The sequence below is a fragment of the Solanum stenotomum genome, chromosome 1 (genome assembly GCF_019186545.1).
Source record: "Solanum stenotomum isolate F172 chromosome 1, ASM1918654v1, whole genome shotgun sequence".
NCBI classification, from domain to species: domain Eukaryota; kingdom Viridiplantae; phylum Streptophyta; class Magnoliopsida; order Solanales; family Solanaceae; genus Solanum; species Solanum stenotomum.
Window position 1 is genome coordinate 8100222 of NC_064282.1, and position 23896 is coordinate 8124117.

Here is a 23896-nt window from a genome sequence, read left to right on the forward strand (position 1 = left end):
ATATTATTGTTCTTGTTTTCGAAGTTGTGTTCCTATATTGTGAAACAAAGTTTTTCCTAACAAACTCTAATACTCAGTTACTATTATATAAAGTATATTAATTTGAGTTTGTTGTAGGAACTCGTAGCTTTAAATCTTGAATTTGCCTTTGATATTTTTTAAATTTATGGTAGATCAAGAAGATGGGGCGTGCAAAATTGAAGATGGAACTAATAACCAAGGAGAAATCAAGGAATGCAACATTCAAGAAAAGGAAAGAAGGTTTATTGAAAAAGTTGTATGAATTCACTACACTTTGCAATGTGAATGGACTTATGATCATGTATGGACCAAAACAAGGCAATGGATCAGACTCTAGCCCTGAGATTTGGACAAATAGTAGTGGAAGTAGTACTACTACAAGCTTACAACAACAAGAGATTCAGAATCTAATCGACGAGTATAAAAAGGAGAATAGTTTGCAATCTGGTAGTACTAAAACCTTTGGATTGTCTGATTATTTTGTTGATCGAAACAAGAAAGTTGAGGAAGAGTTTATCAAGTTGAGAAAGATGAATATGGAGAAAAAATATCCATGTTGGCTAGAGTTTATGGATCAGTTATCTGAGTTTAAGTTGAGGGATTTTTTAACTTTGTTGGATGACAAAGTTGAAAATGTGAAGACTAGGATTAATATGCTGAAAGGGAATTTTAGTGGTGATTATAATTTGATGGAAGGAGAAATGATTGATTTGGGAGGAGGAGGACAAGCAACAAGATTAAACCAATTGACTCATTATAATGACAATGTTATGGTCCAAGGAGGAATGGAATATGGAGATTATAATCAATTGCAAGCTCCAATTTATCCTTACTGTAATTCGATTGTTAATCATCATCATCAAGAAATGAGGATGTTGATGATGAATGAGAATGATTGGCAGTATAATAATGGTGCATCATCGTCGTCCTCCGCGGGGATTGGGAGCAATAATATGAGGTGTGCATTGATGAAATATGAAACTATGATGACTCATAACATGATGGGAAGTAATAATCAGTTGACATATGTAGCTCCAACAATTCTGCAGCCAACTCCATGCATGATGATGCCCCAGATGCAACATTCTTGGATAGAAAACGAGCGAGATGATAAAACAAAATTTTCACCTTATATGAGGAAGTAATTTTGTTGTTGTTTTTTTTGGTATGAATTTGATCTTCCTTAAAAGTCATTTCTTTTAACATCGAGCGATGAGAAAAGGAATGTATTTGGTTATATAGGATAATAGTATTTGTTTTTAGTGTTTTGAAGTAGAAGTGGTCTTTTAATTTCATATTCAGTGATGTGATCATCAAGAAATCTTTTCATCTTCAATGAAAATTCTTCTAGTTTGGCTTCTTCTTGTTCTTTAGCATTTGCTGTTGGAAGTTGCAACCGACTCTGCTGTTGCAGCTTAAGTGCCATAAATTGCTTGTTAAAATCTTCATATCTGTATGTACAATTCGTTACGAATAATCCGCTTTTATCTAACGATATCTACATGAATGTTATGGTTTATTATCAATAAAAAATGTGATGGGAGAAAACCCTTAAACAACTTGATTCTTGGTTTGGCTGGAAATATAACTTCATCCAACAACACATAAAATTGCAGAATTATACAAAATCTTAAGGTGTGTATAGTCCGATAAAATTTAGATGCAAAATTGCAGAAATTCCTTACATGGACCTCAGTCACATTATAAAGTAATATGGTGACAAACTAGAAATATAATACTAGAAGTAAATTTTCAAAATAAAGTAAAGCTAGACTGGGAGACGAGGGGCAACTTTTTCTTTAACATTATCAATACTGCAATAATCTAAAACAAAAGTAGAGATCTTCTGAAAGTAAACAAACATTGCAAAGTCAAAAGAAAAGAAACTGAACCCTTTTCCTTTCTTAAAGATGAAGCAAAACTAACAGAGACTAGTAAGTAAATAAATGCCATCCCAAAAGCCGGGCAGCGGGAGGAGTGTATGCCTATAAAGCTAATTAAACACAAAAAGAAGAAACAAGGACCCGTTTTGATGCTTCAGGACTACCTAGTCATAAAATGCCTCTTGGAGGCAACCTATGATTCAGACACTGCTTTTGAATGGCCTTGAATTAATCGATAGGTTTTTGGTGAGAGATACGAGAGGTGCAGTTGGATCAGCAGAGTTGGTCTTCAGCTCCTCCTCAAGTATATTGTCTCCTCCTTTGAATTGCTTCTGCACCACAGGCAACATAACAATTATAACATATATAGATTTCACTACAAATGTTGTTGAGATAAATTTTTTATCAAGTGTGCTTTCAAAACAGAAACAACTCTGACATGAACTATCCAACTAAAATGTGGAGCTGCACTACTAAGATGAAGATTATCAGAACACACAAGAAGATGGAGAATATCACAAGACTTGACCGGCTTTCTTGAATATATTGTTCCATTATGGTATACTAAAGAAGTGAGTTTTAAGTTTTATCGCTAGATATCTGTAATAGTTGTACATATTTTAGACAATAACTCACATTTTCTTCTAGAAAACACCAATTATTCATTTTACTTTCTTTCTTTTGGTCAGAGACCTTTTACAACTTACAATGCACAGCAATAATAATTACTACCTGCCCACTTGATTTCACAAACAATAAACTTTTTGGTCGGAAACCTCTTATGACATGCTCAACTTGTGGAATAGGAGAATTAGATTTGTGAATAATTTTAGAAATATTGTTTTCTCATTCTTGCAGTAGTTACTATAAATTTTATACGAAGTGTTTGGTACAAACATACACAAGTGTCCACAGTTTAAAGGGAAACATGAGGTATCTTAGCTAAAATGCAGAGCGGCACTAGTTGTTGAATATTTATATAAATGCACAAGGAGGAGAAACTCACAAGAGAATCAGCTTTCTCGTATACATCAGCTTGAATAGCTGGTTTTGAACTCCTTTTAGCCTTGAGCACTTTCTCACGCTTCTCATAGAAATTGAAATCATCCAATATAGATGTCTTCTCTGAGTAATTCTTAAGTATGTTAAGCATTTCCAAACCTTCCTTCAATCCAATCTGAAATAACAGCATACTCGTTAGATCTCTAACATTAAAATTAAGAATCGACACAGGAAATAAGAGACGGGGAACATATTTAGAGAAAACAGTAACTTCAAATTCATATTCTGCCATTCCAATCAGAGGCATAGACTGAACTAAATATTAAACATCTTCGATAAGAATAGCCAAAAAGGGTAAAGCAAAAACTGAAATATACCTCCTGAGTATCTCTGCTATAGGTTACAGGTCTATTATCATTGTTTTCAAGGATGATGTGCCTGAACTGTGTATTAGGGACATCTTTAACTATGTGCCACTTCAGTGGGAAGAACCCACTCCATTTATCAAGCTGCCAAAAGTCCATGTTTCTGTTGAAGTCAACCTGCCCAACCATCTCAGCTACACCTAAAAACTGTCCACTTCCATTTACCTAAAAATCCAAAAGAAGAGAACTCAGAACTTTTATACTGAGCATCCATTTAAAGACACGTCCATGCCCACAAATGGAAAAACATCATGTTCAGATGTGATTAATTCTTATCAAAGAAAAAACTCGAAACATGATAACTTACAGAAAAGAAGAGGAACACTGGACAGCTTGAACCAGTTCCACTTGATTTAGCCTCAGCTTCAACGAAGGCAGTGTCCAATTTCTTGTTACCATTTGGAGTACTTGACCAGACATCATATTTGACACACTTGTGAATATCATCTTCACTGTATGACTTGATAATGTAAAATTTTGCATTATCATACTGAGTTTTAAAATCCTCTTTGTTATACTTCTCCCTCTGAACAGTTGGCACAAGCTGATCCTCCTCAGCAGATGGTTTTGAAGGGACGCTTCTGCCGTTGGCACGGGGACCACGAGGTAACTCATTTGTTGCCTCAAACACACCATTTCTGGTGAAATTTCCGCGTGGTTTAACTCTGTAGTTTCCATTCCACATTCTACTGTTTGTTTGACAGTTGATGGGATCATAAGGCATGAAAAAACCTTGATTTTGACTGGTGTATGATGGGTAGTCCCCAACCAGATGAAACCCCTTCATCAGGCCTCCAGACTGGACATCGGACTGAAACTGCCAAGACGGGGGTATAAAACTTGTCAAAAGAAAACAAGAGGTAAACATACTCTTTCAAAGTCATCACAACAAAAAACAATAGAAAATAAAAACTTAAAGAGACATTTTCCCTCTGAAAGGAATGAAAGAGACATTTCAGTATAGATTTTCCCATTCAACATTAGCAAAGAAAGCCATCATATAGTTATATAGTTAATCAATCGTTGACCTTCAGAGGAAATTTAAACAGACCTTATTCACTGGATTGAAAGGCTGAGCTTGATGGACAGACTTTGTCGGATTTGACATGGCAGTAGATGGTCGACTCTTTGGGTTAAAAAGTACAGTCGAGTTTTTGCTTGAGAAAGAACTATTTGTTTTTGTGGAATTAAAACCATTCGACTTGACTGAACCATTTCGTCCAAAAGTTGATTTAACGTTCCCGGGTTTGGGAGCAGCACTATTGGTGATATCAGCACAGTATGGCGAGCCCCATGTATAACATGGCATGGAATCTGAACCATATGAGACAGGTTGCTGAAGATATCCAGAGGAAGGATAGGGCTGCTTCCCGTCGCCTCCCACAAATCCAGCACTGTAAGGATTATAGCCAGGCATATAGTAGAGAAGGGAACCATTATCTGACTGAACACCCTGACAATCACCAGATTGTGTTTAAGCTATAAGACAACAAAGCAAATTAAGATAACACAACCCTTATTGAAGTAAAACCTACCGCATTAAAGTAAGCTTGCTCATCTAACTGATTATAAGTCCCATTATATCCTGCAAAAAAAGCAAATTCAAATAACACTATCATCCAACAAGTTATTATAGTTAATTGCAAAGCAAGCACATACACATCTACAGATCAAACTTCAATGGAGGAGTAAAGACCTGAAGATGAAATAAAATAGTTAAGCATCCAAAACACTATCAAACCACACCTATATTGTCCCTCGATTGCATTATTTGTACTAGTATTGGTTCCTCATACTTCTGCCGAACCCTCCTAGTAGCATGGAGAACTACCTAATTCACTACCCAGTAAAAAGAGCTCAAAAGCCCTCTTCCCCCCAACCCCCCTAAAGCAGGGTTCCAATTACTTGCTTTATATTTCTACTTCCATTAGCCTTTTCTTTTCCAGTGTGACAGTTCTGATTTTCATTTCCATAAAAATTGCTACATTTCACCTTTTTTTTGCACCTGATATTTACAATGAATAGACAAAACATAACGTGAAATTATAAAATGTGCCACAATTCATAAACAAGGATCAAAGGATGCAGCAATCTCCCCCCTAAGAGTATTAATAAAATATGTACTAAAGATGTAGCGTATCATAAGTCAACCCCAGTAGAAAATAACAAACTCTTATCTCAGAAGTTCATCAATCAATTCGACTATTACTTCACAATTGATGGAATGACATCTTACAATCTTTAGCTCTATGTATATGATACACAAACACACACTTCTCATAAAGTTAACAAGTTCCAGCCAAAATTTTCCAATGCATTTATATAGGGAATAGAATCATGAAGTGGTCATAACTGGTCTGTGACCATTAAATAGGAGCTGGTCCGCAAATCAAAGGAACAATGACAAACCCAATTTAGTATCTAACCTGGGTAGTAGTAATCGCAATAGCTAGTAGGTGGATAATAAGCACCTTGCTCTGCAGCAGGTGGTTGATCAATTCCACCCTTGATGCCAGTCACAGCTCCCAAGGAAGACACTGAGTCAGAAGCTTTTCCATCTTTTTTTGAAACCTATACATGTTTTGTATTTACCAAAAATCAAAAATAAAAAAAAAACAAAAGAAAAATGTCTGAAGTACATAAAACGAAGTGATGATCATGATTTATATGAACCAAACAAATGCAGAAGCACAGCTGAGAACATGTGTAGCTCAAGACAAAGACTTAACAGTATTCCTCTAACCAAACAAATGCTTTTGGGCAGAAAAGATAATCAACCCTGGAATTAAGAAAAATAAGTGGAGGCTGGGGAGGGTGAGGTAAACGCAGAATCTTTTGGTGTAGAAACTAGAGACATTGTTTCTGATAGAACCTCAGAGGCTCTGCTCAAGAAAATCATTTCCAGAACAGGTTTGAAAAAACAATAATTAAAGAGTAAATAAACTATAGTGAAATTATTGAAGAAAGAAAAATATTGACTTCATAAAAATAGTAAAGATAGCCAAATTAAAAGTAACAATAGTAATTATATTGAAGAAATAAGATTAATGCTAGCATGATAATAATAAAATTGGTAAGGAAACAGATGAGTGCTCCAGCTGGAAACAAGCTCTACTAGTGGGAAAAGAGAAATAGCTCGAGATATACGGTACTCCTCTCATTACTTCATCTAAAATAAATAAGAGAAGCCGCGACAACCTACTAACCATGTTCCCTAATCCTCGACCTCGATAGTTCATACTTTCATATCTAGGGTCAAGTACTTGTGGGTGAGTTGAAGATGTGGTCCTATGTAATCACCTCTACCCAATTCCTTCCCGGTCTACCTCACCTCTCCTTAGACATATGGGGAACCTACGTGCTATTTTAGCAAAAATTAGTCACATCCAGCAAGCATTATTTATATTTCCAGTAAAGTAACATATTTTTACATTCAACAATCTCAAGAACACAAATATAGCATGTCACAATAAGAGAGAAATGAATTGCAGCATACCAAATCCTTCTCAATCAGTTTGATAGAGGGATCAGATTTCAGTCCAGGAGCAACAGCTTCAGCTTGAAAAAAGTTAAGTCATGACAAAATAGCAATAAGTATAATAAGACCGAGCTCAAGACTTGATATAGCAATAAGTATAATAAGACCGAGCTCAAGATTTGATAAAAACATTTAGTACCTTCAAACAGAAGACTTTCTCAAAATAAAAATCTAGATCCTACAGAGGTTGGACTAAATTCAAGCATTAATAGTCTTCTTTTAATCAAGTGTTATAGTCTTATACACAGTTGTCATTGGCTCATCGCACATCTGAAGCCAGCACAAGCACCAAGACTAGGGTGATAAATGTTTGCAATGATGGTATAAAAATTTAGCATGCCCCTTGCAATTTCCATCTCCACATGAGGACTGGGGGGGGGGATATCAAAGCTGTTTACTGAAAACATCCGTTTTTTTAATCAGGGATCAAAGCTGTTTCCTGAAAAGACATTTGGTAAAGTTTGGAATTCATAGATTCATGTATGGAAACTGTTGTTGGACACTTCTTTGAGAATAAAATTCATATATAATTCACAGTCACCTCCTAACATTCTGAAATGTGCTCATCAGCAAGAAAATCATACTGTGGGGCAATCCAGTCCTCAATGCCAAATAAGAGATTGAGACATCATATGCATTTTAAAAACCATGTCTCCAAAAATTTCAAACATGTAGTAAAACATCTAGAGAATGTATCAAAAGACCCACGAAAACTGCAGACTCAAATATTAACAGGATACGTTTTTCTATAATCTTCTCACCAGCCATTATCAAGCTTCAAAAGACAATTCCTGACCTGCGACCAGTTGATGAAATGCATAAGGTAAAAAGGAAACAGAAACTTATGAGAACAAATAATCATAAACAAATTATTAATGATTAAAACATAATTGAGAGCTTAAAAATCATGATATTAAGGGAAAAAATCTACTAGAAAAGAAGAAAACAACCCGAACAACCACACAGACACAATACCCTCCCAAGAGCTTTGAATTAAACACATGCCTTACAATCATATGTAAACAAAGACAGACAAGAAAATCATTCCAAGCCATTGACTTGTAGATAACAGAACATACCCAAAAAAAAAAATCAAAAACAAGAATTCATGCCTAGATATAAGGAAGTAAAAGATAGCCTATCAAATGTAATGTAGAGAGAAAAAAATGGTTTCCCTCACTTTATTATCCTAATAATTGACCAACAAAAAAAAGGTGGACCTTATCTAGTTTCCCCGTAAAACAAGGGAAAAGAGAATATAGCCCCTCAATCTATACTACTGTTTCTGCTTCACAACAACGCAGAATAGCAGCAAACAAATAAGGGACAACAGATTCCCAATAAAATCACACCATAAATATTGGGAATTTCCTGGAAAAAACATCAAAGCAATAAAATAGACTAAAACTAGGGTTGAAAATTAATCACCTAGAAAAATAAACTGAAAACAACCTCTCCTGGGGTGTTTTACCCTGTGCGCACCCAAGGGAGGGTAGAGGTTGTGGGTTTCCTTTGTCATAAAAAAAAAAAAAAATTGAACACAACCCTAAAGCTTCATCATGCGTGCACATAGGAAAAGCTACCACAAACTTTTTCAGAGGAATAAATTAACTAAAATCTCAATAAAAATGGAAACCCATTTCAAATTTCACCAAAAAAAGTACAACTGACAAAACCCCAAGAAAGAAAAAAACCCTTTTGCAGAAAATCATGTGAAACCCAGAAAAATCTCTCCAAGAAAAAAGGTTCAGATCTTTCTTTATCATGTGCTTATGTATGTCGCGTAAAAAAAAAACATCCAAAAACACCCTTTTCCCCTTAAAATCATATGAAACTGAACAACCCCAGATAAAATCTTTCAACAAAAAATACAAACGTTATAGATCTTTATATCAAACAAGAAAAATCAAGAAAACAAAGAAAAACTCACCTTATGATAGTAAATAAGCAAAACCACCGATCCAGATAACCGGAAAACCGCTATGATACAGAGAAGCGGTTTCCCTGTGGCGAAGGTTTTTGAAGGAAACGAAAGAGGAAGAATGTAAAGAGGACTGCGTGAGTGTATAATAGGAGGCGTGGAGTGTAAAGGAACTGTGACTAAACCCTTAATTTTAATCTAACGGTTCATATCCGTTTCTTGATTTGGTATCAAGTGATCTGGACCGTTCATTTTATAGTCAATGACTGGTACTCAAGATTCTTTTGTGTTTTTTTTTTTTATTATTTGAATTGTGGACGAGCACTATTTAGAAGAGTCCAGTAGTTTACTTATTTTTTATTATAATATCTATTCGATTTTTTTTTTGTATTATTGAAGAAGATATTTTAGAAAATTAAATTGGATTTTGGGATAATTTAAAATTGTTTGAATTGAAGAATTAAATAGAAAAAATATTGAAGTTGTTGCAAATATTAGGTTTGATTGTTAGTGGTGTATTGACATCTTTGTTTTTTCCCCTAAAATAAAATTTTGGTTTTAATGAAACGGAAAGTATGTGCATTAGAATGAAACATGACATCTAATTTAAAACATTCTTCATTATACAATGCCATTTTTTGATAGATGATACATATAGAACGGAATTTTTATATAATATAAATTATCAAGTTTATTAAATTACACAATCAAAGTATGTGGTGTAGTAGATGTAGTTGTTTTTTATTTAACCAGGGATTTTGATTTTGAGTCCCAATAAGGAGTGTTTCTCTCGAAAAGCCCTACTTGGTGTGGATTCGAATTAGTCAGACACCAATGACAAAGAAAGATATTCAAAAAAAAAATCTTATTTATACTCTGACAAGTTGAAAAAATTATTATAAATAAGAATATATTAAAAAAAAAAAAAAAAAGTGACAATATGAATAAAAAGACCTCAAATATTCCAAGTAATACATATGAACAATCAATCATATTTAAAATTCATATATGTGGAATCATTTATAATTATGGGATTAAAAGAATATAATGATACTCACATATATAATTAAGAAAACTCCAGGATAGTTGGATAGAGTTAACATTGCATGAAAACTCATTCACTTTAAGCATATTGTATAGGAGTATAATATAAATAATTTTTTAAAATGTTTCAATTATTATTTGTTATCTTCGTTTTATAATGAATAATTTATGATTTGGGCTTTCAAGCGTTGAAGACTGGGCCTCAATATTGGGCTACTCTGTATTGGTGTGCGAGGCCCAATATCCGTATGCCCAATTCAGTTATGTTATTCGGAATCTTTTATTTTTTTTATTAAAAAAATTGGAATCAATTTCACACTTTAAAAATTGAAGTTGAAAGAAATCGCATCTAGAGTTAAAATGTTCAAAATTTCAGAAATTTATCTGAACTTTGATAATTTATTCATTTCATTTCACTTATAATATCATATTGGATCAAGAACCAATTCACCCGCAACAACATGACCAACAATAAACAATTAAACATTATTGGATCGAGAATCAATTCACCCGTAAAAGGAAGAATATATACCTGTATATAACCATATGATACAAAAAGCATTCAGAACCAACTTAATTGGGCCTGGTCTGCCTTTGCCAAGAACTTAAACACCCCCAACCCTAACAACTAATCAAAAGCAACTAATTAACCACTAATAACACATAGTACTAATTATATTCCTATTTCTCTTTGTCACAAAACCCCTAACCTTAAATAAGCATAAAGAATAATACAAAGTTAAAATTAAAACAACTTGCCAAGAGGACCATATTATATAAAAATGAAAATTGGTTAGACCAAAAGTTCTTTCCGAATCTTCGGACAAGTAGTTTGGTCATTCTCAAGGCTTTTTAGCTTATGTAAAACAACTTTTGAAGTCGAAGGTTGATTATATTCTGATGATTGTCGTGGAAATTCGGACAACATTTGAATGACTTCCCTCATTGTTGGACGTTCTACGCTATTTTCTTGAATACATAGCATAGAAATAAAGAACAAATGCATGGCTTCATCTTCAGGCACAGTGGTTAACCTTGGATCAACAATGTGTGTTACTTGTTCCCTTTTACAATTTGTCACTTTCTTGCTCCATTGTACTATGTCCACTCCGTCTCCGAATTCACCCACCGGACGACGCCCGGTGATCAGCTCCAATAGAACCACACCAAAACTATATACATCGCTCTTTTCATCTACTCTCAATGTGTATGCATATTCTGCAACATTTAAAAAAAAATAGATTTAACATTTATGACAATGTATATACAAATTTAATATAAATACATAAAACAATATTTGGAATCAGTTAACACCCCTCAAATATATGTGATAAAATCTCCTTAATGAATATCTTGACTTCATCGCTATTCACACTATTGCTTTCTCTCCCTCCTTTAATTTAAAAAAAGTTGACTACTTTAAAGAGTTATACAGTAAAATATGTAATATTGTGACTATATATTATATACTCTATTCCATTTAGTTGATGCCTACAAGTTGAATTTCTTTTGAACAAGTGCATGTTGAGTTGGCAAGCACGACAATCGAGGGGGCCCAATTATCTTTGTGTGTCAGTCAAGTCAGTTTTTTGACCCACTTTAGCAGAGTGATCTTCTATTGGGCCCCCACTGAGAACTCTCTCTATGGCACAGAAATTAAGTGCTTTCTCGTAAAACGGGCCCATGATACGATTTACGATTACCCAGAAAACTCCAACAAAGCCCTAAACTCTATGCCTTCAATCACGGGTGATCTTGGGCCTCTTCACTTTAGCCCAAAATTTCCCTCTAATTCAACATACTCCAAACTAAAAAAAACAAAATGCAATAAAATATTTATCTTAAAAGTTTGATTTTATGACCAATTGATAAGACTAATTGTTGTTGTATGTACGACCAGGCAAAAATCACTTTGTCAGGTAATGTCTACATACCTAACTAAATTAACTAACCAACGTACATATATGATTTTTACATAATAATTGTCCCCTCTATACCATGTGTATTTTGACATGTTGTATCAAGTTGTATTTTATCTTTCGAAGTTATTAATTTCACTTAATATGAACGATTGATTATTATTGATTATTGAGAATGTGCGAGTAAAAGTTAAAAGTAATGTACCAGGGGCAATGTAACCATAGGAGCCAGCAACAGCAGACATGCATTCTGAGGCACCACCATCTACCAAGAATTTTGCTAGTCCAAAATCAGCAACATGAGCTTCAAAGTTTGAATTCAGCAAAATGTTGTTGGATTTGACGTCTCTGTGAACGATCAATGGCGAGCAGTCGTGGTGAAGATAGCACAATCCTTTAGCAGCTTCTATAGCAATTTTATACCTCAAATTCCAGCTAAGGAATCCACCTTTTTTCCCGTGTAACGCCTCTCCTAAACTACCATTCCTCATGTACTCATACACAAGGAGATTCGTTTCCTTGTTGGAACAAAAAGCAACTAGTCTTACAATGTTTCTATGTCGAATGTTGCCTAGTGTCCGAATCTCCGCCCTGAAACCATGATCATGACTATTGTTCCCAAAGCCAAGCAGTTTTTTCACTGCAATTTCAACTCCATTTGGCATTTTCCCATGGTACACAATCCCGGCTCCTCCTCTGCCTATCACATTGCCATCTTTTACACATTCAAGAACATTAGCAACACTGAATTCAACCTTCTGAAATGCTGTCATTTTCCAAGAGTCCGCGCCTGTTTTCTTGAAAGACTTGGCCTTTATGATAGCTGCAGCTGCAAAGACTAGTGAACAGATTAACAATCCGAGGGCGAAGATCAGCTTGAAATCTCCATGAGACTTTCCTGGTGGATCAGTGATTAGTGTGAAATTGCAAGGGTTGTTCAATAAAGAACCACAGAGTTGAGGATTGCCCGCGAAAGAAGTAGCATTGAAGTAAGCAAATTGGCCTGATTCTGGGAGCTTGCCTGATAGATCATTGAATGAGAAATCAGCAGTAGTGAGACTCCTCATGGTGCCAATTGACTTTGGTATGGTCTCATTCAAGTGGTTTCTTGACAAGTTCAAGTAGTTCAAGATTCGGATTTCGGATACTCGAGGTGGAATTGAGCCAGAGAAGTTGTTCTGGCTCAAGTCTAGATAAGTCAAGTGGACACAGTTGCCTATTTCAGGGGGGATTTCACCAGAAAGAAAGTTTTGACTGAGGTCAATTTTTAAAGCTTGTGAGAGTTGACCTATAGAAGTAGGAATAGGACCAGAGAATTGGTTCCCTCCAAGTGAAAGGATTTGAAGGGAAGAGAAATTAGAAAGTGAAAATGGTAAAGAACCTGAAAGTTGATTGTTTGATAAATTCAATTGACCTAACTTGGCTGGCTTTGAAGAAGTGTTACCATTTTCTGATAAGGTACCAGACAGGTAGTTATTCTGAAGCTCAACTAAGTTTAGGTCAGGCATGTAAATGAATCCATTTGGAATACTACCATTCAAGTAGTTCTGTCCCAATCTCACCCTAACAAGACTTAAACATGTGCCTAAATCCTCTGGGATTGAACCAAAGAGGAAATTCTTGAGTAAAATCAAGATTCTGAGTTGCTTAGAAGCACACAAGTGTTTAGGAATTGTACCAGTGAGCTTATTTGAAGACAAATCCAGCTCTTGTAGCTTCTCATTTTGGCCTAACTTCTCTGGGATTATACCGGTGAAGTTGTTCATCCAGAGACCAAGAATCTTCAGGTCAGGATAATCAGCGATGAAATCCGGTATAGAACCATGTAATTTGTTCATGAACAGGTTGAAAAGACTTAGCTGCTGAAGGTTAATGAGCTCAAATGGGATTTCACCAGTAAGTGCATTGGCTGAAAGATCAAGATTGACTAAGCCAGTAAGGTTGCCTAGTTCCTTTGGAATTGGACCTGAAAGAAGATTTATATGTAGAAAAAGTGTGTTTAACAATTTCAAATTCCCTAATTCAGGAGGAATTGGACCATCTAATTCACAGTTAGAAATATCCATGTGAACAAGATTCTCCAACTTTCCAAATTCCTTAGGAATCCCACCTACAAAAACATTGAAATATCCCAAATAAATCTCTTTCAAGTTGGTAAGATTCCCCAAAGCTCTAGGGATTCTTCCATGCAGGTCATTTCCAGCAAGTTGTAAGTATTCCAACCCAATCAAATCCCCATAACTCTCCGGTATTCGTCCATAGAAATAATTGCCACCTAAGTCCAAGTACTTGAGTTTCTCCAAGCTAACAACTCCAACAGGAAGAAAAGATGAGAAGTTATTGTTGTAAGCATCAAGAACCTCCAAATTAGCCAAACTTGTGTAGTTCCAATCAAGACTACCACTAAACATGTTGTTTGAAATGTTGAGTGACTGAAGACTCCTCATGTTCTCAATCTTGATTTCACCAGTGAAGTTGTTTCCATCAATTGAAAGCTCAACAAGCTTATCTAACCTTGAAATAGCAGGGGAAACAGAACCATAAAGCTCCATATTGGATAAGTTTATCGATACAACTCGGTCTTGTAAGCATTTGATTCCCATCCAAGAACAAACTGAGCTAGGATTTGAATTATCCCATGAACTCAAAACAGAATTTGAGAAGTCAAATCCTTTTTTTAGATTTAACAAAGCATGAAAATCAGTACTAATAGAAGAGGAAGAGGAGGAAATGGAAGTGCATACAAGAGTAAAGAGTGTGACAAGAATAAGTGGCAACATATTTTCTTGGAAGTTTTTCAAAGAAAGTGAATTTGTTTGGACTTGAAGAAGAAACAAAGTGAGTTATTATGAGACTTTGAGGCAATGTAAAAGGAGAAAAAAGTTAAGGGAATCTGAGAAACTTCAGGTATAGATAGATTTAAAGAATCAAACATCTTCAAAAGAAAGAAAGTGAGTCTTCAAGATCAAGGAAGAAGCTAAGCCTCCCCTTTTCCTCTCTTTGCTTTTTTTCCTTTTATCTCTCACTGAAGAACAACACATTACATAGAAGATCAAAGTTAGTTTTTAGCCTAAATTAAATGGTATTTTCTTTAAATATTAAGTGTATATATACAGTAATGAATTACTTATTTGAGCGAAGTAACAAAGAAAGGAAAAAAAAAAAAAAACAGGTCCCTACTGACTTTAAAAAACAGCCGTTGGATGAAAAAACAGAAATTTAAAGTTGAGATTATAATGAGAAAAAAGTAAAGTTGATATACTATTATCTTTCTCACACTCTACATTATTATTCAATATGACAAGAATACCCTTTAACTTTAAGTGGAAAAGACACTTTAATTTAAGTGAGAGATGATGAAATTGCACTTTCAAATCATTCATGAAGGAATGGCTGAGTTGGTCTCAATTTTCTGATATGATGATGATAAGTATGGATAAAGAATTTTAGCCACCAACAAAGTTTGTGGTGGAGTGATAAGTACTCCTTCATCCTCAATCAAAAGTCTCAGGTTCGAGTCCAAGGAATATAAAGTTGTCTTTGTTAAAAAGCATTTTATCCATAATATGGAAATTTTAAGCGTAAATCTAAATTTAATCAGACTCTAATATAGATACGAAACATGAGGAAAAAAATAACCATGGCAATAAAATAACTCAAAGAAAGAGGGAAAAGGTGTGTATATGTAATCAATGCATGCCACTATTACATAGCAAATGTTGACTCAAAATTGCTAATGATTAATGACACATAATGGAGAATTATAGATTTAGTATGTCCTAGCTAACTAGGCCAGCTACTGATCTGATCATATTATGGAGAATATAATTTAGGCTGCACAGAAGAATTCTCATCTAAGTATTTTTTATTACATATATTATGAATGTATATAACTTGTTATAACATTATGACTTATCTTATTTTTTATTTTTTTGAGTTACTAGTCCATCTTATTATTAGCAGTTGTTTATAGGAGATGTTTTACTCTGTCTGTGTATAAAAAAAACTTTTTTCTATATTATAGACACTCATATATATGGATATACATGTTTGAAATTCTGTTACTTCAATTTCCTTTATGTCATAATTGAGCATTAACAAAAATATCTACATCTAAGATCATAATGACATCTGTTTTTGCTTTATAATCTTGATGAGCCAGTTTACGTACATCTCAGTTAATTTCAATATATATTTACTATCTTTCACTAGCCCAAAACCTACAATGACATCACAAACCAATAGTTGTGGAGCCAGTAATTTCATCAAGGGTGTTCAAGAATTTTTTTTTTTAATAAGTGAGTTGAATGTTATTTGCTTAACCTAGTGATTCTATCATGAACGATCTCAACATTTGTCAATATCAAATATAAACAATCAAGTTTTTTTTCTTCTTTTTGATGCATTGATTTTATATGATAAAAATATATGATTATTGTTTTTAAAGTGAAATATTGATAGAACAAATGCGTCTAGCTTTACAAAACATAAACCACCCCAGTAGAAAAAAAATTTCTTAAAAAAGAAGAAGAAGATAAAACGCATATATTGATTTTAGCCTTGGGTTTAAAGTTGTTAACATATATAAGCACAAATAATGTAAAATGGTGGCTTTTTTGTTTTCACCATTCGAAAGTGCATTATATCCTAGATAAAAATTAGAAATATATGATATCTAAATATTCAAAATTAAAATAATGTATTCATATATGTTACTCTATATTATTAAAATTGTAATATTAATAATTAAGAAACTTGAGGAACATAATAATGGTGTGTGAGGTTGTGTTCTGCTCTAAAAATAAAACCAAAACTTGTGCGCTCACGGGATTCGAATTTGCGCACCTCGGGTGGAAATGAACACGCTTAACCACTCTGCCACGGAAGAACTTATGTCAAGGTTGTTCAACATTAATCAGTTATTCCTTAAATCCAGAATTTAACCTTTCTATACGGTGTAATTTTTCGGCCAAGGGTGGTCAGCTGACCACCCTTGGATGGCTGTAGCTCCGCCACTGCAAACCAAATGGCGTTAGAATGCCGATTATCGATTCGATAAAACTCATTATCTATTTGTGTTAAATCTTTTATCAAAAACCTAATAACTTTTTTTAAAATCTAGAATACATAAACTCAAATTTCTAGTTTCGCCTACGTGACACAAGCCTTATTTGCTTGCATAATATTTATGATGTAAAGGGTGAACAAGTAAATAAGTAGTGATGATCCTCTTTTCTTATCTCGGGGACAATAACTTTTTCTGCATGGGTTATTGTTCTGGCAATAGATGAAATAATTAACCTAAAAACTATGCTAGAAAAACACAATTATGTACTTGGTATAGAGTATCTTAAGCATAATAAAAAAAGGGGTTAATTAATTTTCTAAGTCCTAAAATTGTGATTCTTTTCTTACAGTACAGTTTCTTGAAGTTGGAGACATGTGCCTGCAACAAACACAGTAGTAAAAAGATGATGATTATTAATATATCATTACTATGTTTTGTGAGGAATGATCATTATATAATTGTGTTGTATAGATAGGTTGCATGGAAGAAACAACCAGAGAAGCTTTTTTTATCTTTTATTGTATGGCCGGTAAACTTGCTTTTTTTTTTCTCCCACACGGTGTTCGATATCCATATTAGAGCTTAACTAAATTCAAATTCATATGGGAAGTCCCACGTTCGAACTGTCCAAGACCTCTTAAAGGATGAATGAGTACTTAACACTACACCACAACCCTGGTTGGTGTATGGTAAACTTGCTTTATTCTTGATTGCCCTACTAGATATATATAAAAGAAAATTTGGACCAATTTTCTATGTAAATGTGTGTATTATTTGAGCTTTTTTAGAAGATGGAATAGTCTTAAAGAGAGGGGGCTGCAAAAGTTAAAGCAAGAGAGAGATCATATAAACATTTGCTTTTGATCTTCCACGTCAAAAGAAAAGTATAGTAACAAGAGAAAAGTAAAAGAGGGGAAATAAAAAAACTTGTTGATTTCCCTTGTAGCTCTTCACATGGAAAAGTGTGCTATTGTATTGTGTTTAACTTGTAACACATTCAAAGAAAAATCTTTGGACCCAAATATGTATGGGAAACTGTGCTGTGGGCGCGGCAATATCTGTGTATATATGCAGTTCTAGTATTGTCCCTTGTATTTTTTCTATCGTCTGGTATCCGCACTGGAGTCTGATTGACATGGATTCGCATTGAATGTTCCTCTATAGAGGGTAAAACAGTTCATACCATATGTGATTCATTCATAGGATTGGTACTTAATGTTCTACTTCAACCTTTAATGGTAGTTTCAATAGTATGAAATGAAAATTACAAAAGATTCAAAACTCAAATTGAAATATAGGTGAAAAAAGATGATCAATAATTCTTTCTATCTACCTAACTCTAAGGGCTCGCTTGGTAGAAAGGATAAAGACTAAGGGTCTGTTTGGATTGGCTTTTGGTTTATGATTTATAAGCCAAAAGCCACAAGTTAGGATTTCTAACTTATGACTTTTGGCTTATTTTTGTTATTTGGCTTTAAAATAAGTGTTTATAAGCACTTTTTAACTTTACTCAAACACTTCAAAACTGCTTAAAAGCTATTTTGGCTTAAAAGCACCTAAAATAAGTCAATCCAAACGAACACTAACTAATTCGAAATCAATTTTAGAATGAGCTCATCTCATGTTTGATACGTGAAAGGTGGGATAAAAATCCTAAAATAAAGTTAATATTTATGATGTTGATAATGATAACCGATGAGTACAACTTTAGAACACACGCAATAGTTTTTCTGAAAAATTAAAAATAGAAATGCCAAATGAAAACACTTTATTATCAATATATTAAGGTGTCTAAATCAAACAAACAAATTTAAGGAGTCGTCAACAAATCCAGCCTAAGAAAATTTGAGATACCACGTAAATTTACTGAGACACCATAATTATTTAAAGGAAAAAGGAAGTGTCCTTAGCTCATATATAGTACAAAATAGTGATTCCACTGATGTTTAAAACTCTCATGGCAAGGGAAGACTATTGTTAGGACAAGCCAAGGGGGAGTGCCCTTTTGAGGTGTCCCTGTCCATGAATTTGTTGTGCAGATCTACTCTTTGTGAAGGGTCATTTTCATGTGCCTATTTTTATATGGCCCTCTTATTAAAAACTAGCTAGAAGATACATTGTGTCACAATTGATTCAATAATATGATCATCTTATATTTGCTTCAAAATTCAAAATAAAGTCCCACCATAGATAGCTTTTATTTTTCTTTTTCCCTTCAATTTCAACGCCACAATCAATTCCTATATATATGTCTATATTACCATAGCAATATATAATTCAATTATCAATGACTGACTAAAAGCATATGCAATGTTTCAAAGATTTGAAAGTTTACACATCTTTTGGTATTCAACATTCACTTCTTACGATATGCCGGAGTTCCATACCTCACTTGTAGCTAAATAAGAAACAAGTTATTCATGTATTAATTTTTGTATAATTTATACAACGTTTGGTAGGTAAATTGTAAATAAGTTATTCATGTATAAAATTAATACGACGTTTGGTTGAAAATTTAGAAATTCGCATAACTAATACATGTACAAGTTATAAGGGAATTTATATATTATTTTATGCATGATAAAAAGATGACATAACTAACTAATACATGAATAATTAATCCCTACGTTTACATTGAATATCATGGAGTTAATATCTTAAAAGGTCACTGAACTATAGGAAATTATCTAACAAAGTCATTCAACTTTTTTTTATATCAATAAAATCACTAAACTTAAGACTTTTATCTTTAAAAATCACCAATGTACATTTTTCATTAAAACAAATTTTAGATGACAAATTAAATTATTTTTTATGTCATATAGTTATAATTATGAACTCCACAAATAAACAAAATCATAAAATCTATTAATTTCGAAAGGATAAGTCTCTAACTCTATGAGACCAGAAAGGAACGGTAAATCTGATCCCATAATACACAGGATGCTTGGCATCAATTAGCTGCCTGAGTAATTAGGATTAGCCACTGCATATATAATAATAATAAGGCTTAAGTAATACACGGCCCCTTAAAGTTGTCCGCATAATTTACTTAGACACTTCAACTTGGGCTTGTTCCAATTGAACACCTTCATTAGTTAAAAAAATATACCTATTGAACACTGTGTGACAATCAATTAAAAATAGAGAGCGCGTGTCATACACTTGCTAATGATGTGGCATATTAACAAATAAGAAAAAGAAATGTGGCATTTTGTCCATAATAAAAAGTAAAAAATAAATTAAAAAGAAAAATAATAGAAAAACTATGTTTTTAACAAAAAGAAAAACTCTTTTCTTCTTTGCCAGAACACCCACCCAACCCACCCATCCACCCTTTGTCCATCCTTCCACTTTCTTTACCGGAACACACACAGAGCCGCCGCGACTAAAATCAAGGATAATCATCTTCGTTCCACCTTTTTTTGTCTCAATGTATTTTTTTCCACTCATATACCTGTCCCTCTCGTTTATTCCGATATCCATCAACATTTAGTTGTCATTTCTCTCAATCTCACTTTTTTTTTTCAATCATCAATTCAGATTCTCACATTTTATTTTTCTTCTTCTATGTTGTGAGTTCTTTAGGATTTGAATTTTTTAACAATTTGAAAGAAAATAATTTCTTATTCGTATTAGTCTTACCGGAAAAAATGGAATTTCGCTGGAAATATTTTTGACGCATTTGATTTTAGGTTTTGATAATATTAGTACTCCATTGTACCGCTAGTAAAAATAATCATCAAGGAGTGTATGGGAAAGGGATGTGGCGGGGTCATGGCAAAGAAATTTGGCCGGATTTTTATTTAAATAATATGACATTGAAAAGTTTAATTGGGGATGACACAACCAATAATTTAACTAGCAAATTAAGTTTAGCAGATTTAGGTTTTCGTTTTAACAAAAAATGAAAAAAAAAGTAGATCGAAAATGAAGTGCAAGAGATTTTTAAGACGGAGCGAAGAAGATGACAGGTAAAGGGGTGTGGGGTGGGGTTGTTTCTTTTTCTTGATTAAGAGCTTATTTTAATAGTTATTTAGTTAATGTATGCAGGTGTGAAAAAAGTAACAAATTATCTAAAAAAAAAATGAAAAATGAAATAGGAACCTATTCACGCGCTCAACAGCGGTGAGGTACACTTATTTTGCCACGTAAGCACTTTGTGTTTAATAGGTATATGTTTTGAACAATTTAAGTGTTCAATAGGTACAAGTCCTAGTTGAGGTGTCTAAGTGAATTATGCGGACAACTTTAAGGGGCTGTGTATGACTTAAGCCTAATAATAATAAACAACAAAGTTGAAAATTTGGCCGATGCGTTAAAACTGATGGCATAGAGCGAGAGAGGAAAAAAATTCGGTATAAAAATAAATTGATTTTATAATTTTTGTATGGGTAGAGTCCATGATTACATGACATAAAAATAATTTGATTTGCCATTTAAAATTTATTTTATTGATAAATGTAATTGAGTGATTTTTTAAAATAAAAGCCTTAAGTTGAGTGATTTTATTGAAACAAAATAAAGTTCAATGATTTTGCTAGATAATTTCTCATAGTTCAGTGACCTTTTAAGATATAAACTCAATATCATAATTAAGTCCAAATTATTAATTACATCAACTTATGATGTCCGTGAGTAAAATTAAATGACGTTGGATGGGTGTAGACTGTAGATAGTTACTAAAGAGGGAGATATAATGTCTGTATATGATGGTGTAGACGTGACTTATTTCCCAATTGTTTTTCTTAGAAGTATTCATTTGTTTTCACTTACCCTACATCTCATCATACAAGATTCCAAATTCATCCACCATTTCATGACATGAGGAGAAGTCAAAATGTCTATAAATTTTGAATTTTAAAACTAATACAATGTTATTGTCACTCTGAGTTCAATAACTTTGACTGAACCGGCAACCCACACTCTAGTCCCGCTCCTCATGAGTATCGATCAGCGGAGGAATCATCTATATTTAAACTTTTCAATGTATTTTAATATTTTGATTTTTCTTAGTGAAATATCGATGTTGCGTAATCGTACATTACTACTGGCTAAAGTCAGAGAAGAAGAAGCTAATATAAGGTGTCCCAAAATATTGTATCAATTATTACATGTATCATTGTTTTGATCAGAGATTGCGACTTGGGAAAAATCAACTTGCATAGTGATAAGAAAAACTTTTTCTCTTCTCAAATGAGTAATAAAAAGAAAAATTTAACTATTATTTGTACAATTGTACATGTATTGTGTTTTTGGTCCCCCTCTGTACGTAGCATGGCTAAAATATTGATCGATATTGATATATAACTTCTGTGTTTGGTGTTTTTTAATTACCATCCAAAACCTAACAGACAAGTTAGTGCATGCTACAATACAAATATTGTACAACAACAAATTAAACCCTCAATTATGTATATGCATGCACCTACAATTTTGAAAATTTGTGCTCTTGCATGATTAATTAATTAACCTCTCTAATATATATTGCAGTTTCATTTTTTTTTACCAAAATTAAGCAAGTTAAAGATAATGCACAAACTATTCGGTTATTTTATGCCAATAACCTGATCATTTTGTTTTTTCACCTGGTGTCTGATAATTATATTAAAATCTCAATTAATTTGAACTTACGTTGCATATGGCATATTAAAAGGGAAACACTCCTAAAAACTAGGTGAGATATATAGATAGTTTTTGAGCCTGATCAAATTCAAAGTTTAGCCATTGTTGCAATTGTAACTACGAAGTAGTCATGTTTTAATGTGAAAATCAAATTTTGTAAAACAAATATTTCCAACTAAAATTAAAGACGGAATAACTCCAACACAAAACTTGATGCTAGAGTAAGAAATTTGCTTGGGTTTCATACGTCATAACCGATTCAATGAGCTTAAACCTTTATTAGTTCAAATTTCAGGAATAATTCATGCATGGAATTCAAAATTTCTTCCTTTGATTCTCTTATATATTGTGATGAGGATCGATTTATATCGAAAATCGAGTATGTTTTTAAAATGGTTTCAAATTGTAGAAAAATAACTTTAAACCGAACAAAAGAAAAAAAGGAACATGAGAGAGAAATATGCTTCTCAAACGTGGAAAGATATTTAGTTTTCAAATAATCAAATTAATCTTGGTTTTCAGTATATATGTATTTTAAAAATAGCTTACTGAAAAAGTTCTGTTAAGAAAAAAGGAAATGAATCAAAAAATTGGGGAAATGAAGAGAGGTTGAATTCAAAAATTTGTGTGGTGTTTAAATGCGCTCTAGCAACAAGTGAGGATAGACGGACAAAAATAAATTAAAGTTACAAATTAAAGTGTAACCATTTGATAGATAAGAGAGGATCAAATTCTAATCATAATAATGTATCAAATTTCAACATTAACATATTGTACAAGGAAGAATAAAATCATCATCATGTATAATAACCTTAAACGCTTAGAATGAAATTAAAGTAAAGGTAAATATTGATGATTATTGCCTTTTGACTAAAAGAGAGTGTCCAATTGATGAGTAAATTAAAGATAATGACTCATCAGTCCAAAAGAGATGGCTTTGTGTCATTTATCTTTTCCTTTGGAACATCTTTGGCTTTAGAGAAAATGGTGTTGTGAAGCTTTTTTTTTTCTTTATTTCCATCAAAGTTAGGCTTGTTTTAATCAAAGAAAAAGGGACATGGGGGGAGCATCTTTGGAAGGTGGCATCTTGTTTTGGGTCCTATTTGTTTTGCCTTTAGTAGTAGCAAAAGAAAAAAAAAGGGAAAATAATGTGTATCTCAAAAAGAGAAACCTTATATATAACTGAAAAATTATAGGCAAAATTAAATTAGTCCAAAAATATTTTTAACATAGATATAGATATAATATTATACAATTTAGTTATGTTAAGTCCGCGTGATTCTTTTCAAAAAAAAGGCCTTGACCCCATTAAAGAAATATGTACCCTTATATGTAGCTCTTTTTTCTTTTATTTTTTTCATTTACATAAAAAAAATATATAATTTGTTTGTTCGAATATCACATATTACAATTATCACCTCAAAAGCTCAAATGAAGTTCCTTACGGCCA

General features: G+C 33.1%; 3 protein-coding genes across 7 annotated transcripts; 1 reads left to right on the forward strand and 2 right to left on the reverse strand.

Annotated features, from left to right (window-relative positions):
• The first annotated feature begins 182 nt into the window (after nucleotides 1-182).
• On the forward strand, nucleotides 183-1166 carry LOC125853601 (agamous-like MADS-box protein AGL19). Its single transcript, XM_049533324.1, has one exon. It carries the CDS (start codon nucleotides 183-185, stop codon nucleotides 1164-1166), a length of 984 nt encoding a protein of 327 aa, XP_049389281.1.
• Nucleotides 1167-1805: 639 nt separating this feature from the next.
• On the reverse strand, nucleotides 1806-8970 carry LOC125853891 (YTH domain-containing protein ECT1). 5 transcript variants are annotated; one of them, XM_049533641.1, is made up of 10 exons: nucleotides 8800-8970; nucleotides 7610-7665; nucleotides 6828-6889; nucleotides 5803-5902; nucleotides 4867-4916; nucleotides 4383-4784; nucleotides 3639-4148; nucleotides 3284-3496; nucleotides 2911-3081; nucleotides 1806-2236 (listed from the first exon to the last, which is right to left on the reverse strand). In XM_049533641.1, the coding sequence occupies exons 2-10, from the start codon at nucleotides 7635-7637 to the stop codon at nucleotides 2105-2107; spliced, it is 1668 nt and encodes a 555-aa protein (XP_049389598.1). In that variant the 5' UTR covers nucleotides 7638-7665; nucleotides 8800-8970; the 3' UTR covers nucleotides 1806-2104. The 5 variants fall into 5 exon arrangements, with proteins under 5 accessions (XP_049389598.1, XP_049389594.1, XP_049389595.1 ...); XM_049533637.1 differs by having other exon boundaries at nucleotides 5758-5902; nucleotides 8800-8969; XM_049533638.1 differs by having other exon boundaries at nucleotides 5758-5902; nucleotides 7631-7665; nucleotides 8800-8877.
• A 1369-nt stretch (nucleotides 8971-10339) lies between these two features.
• Nucleotides 10340-14840, reverse strand: LOC125866143 (leucine-rich repeat receptor-like serine/threonine-protein kinase BAM3). Its single transcript, XM_049546451.1, has 2 exons — nucleotides 11959-14840; nucleotides 10340-11052 (listed from the first exon to the last, which is right to left on the reverse strand). The coding sequence occupies exons 1-2, from the start codon at nucleotides 14531-14533 to the stop codon at nucleotides 10628-10630; spliced, it is 3000 nt and encodes a 999-aa protein (XP_049402408.1). The 5' UTR covers nucleotides 14534-14840; the 3' UTR covers nucleotides 10340-10627.
• Between the last annotated feature and the right edge of the window lie 9056 nt (nucleotides 14841-23896).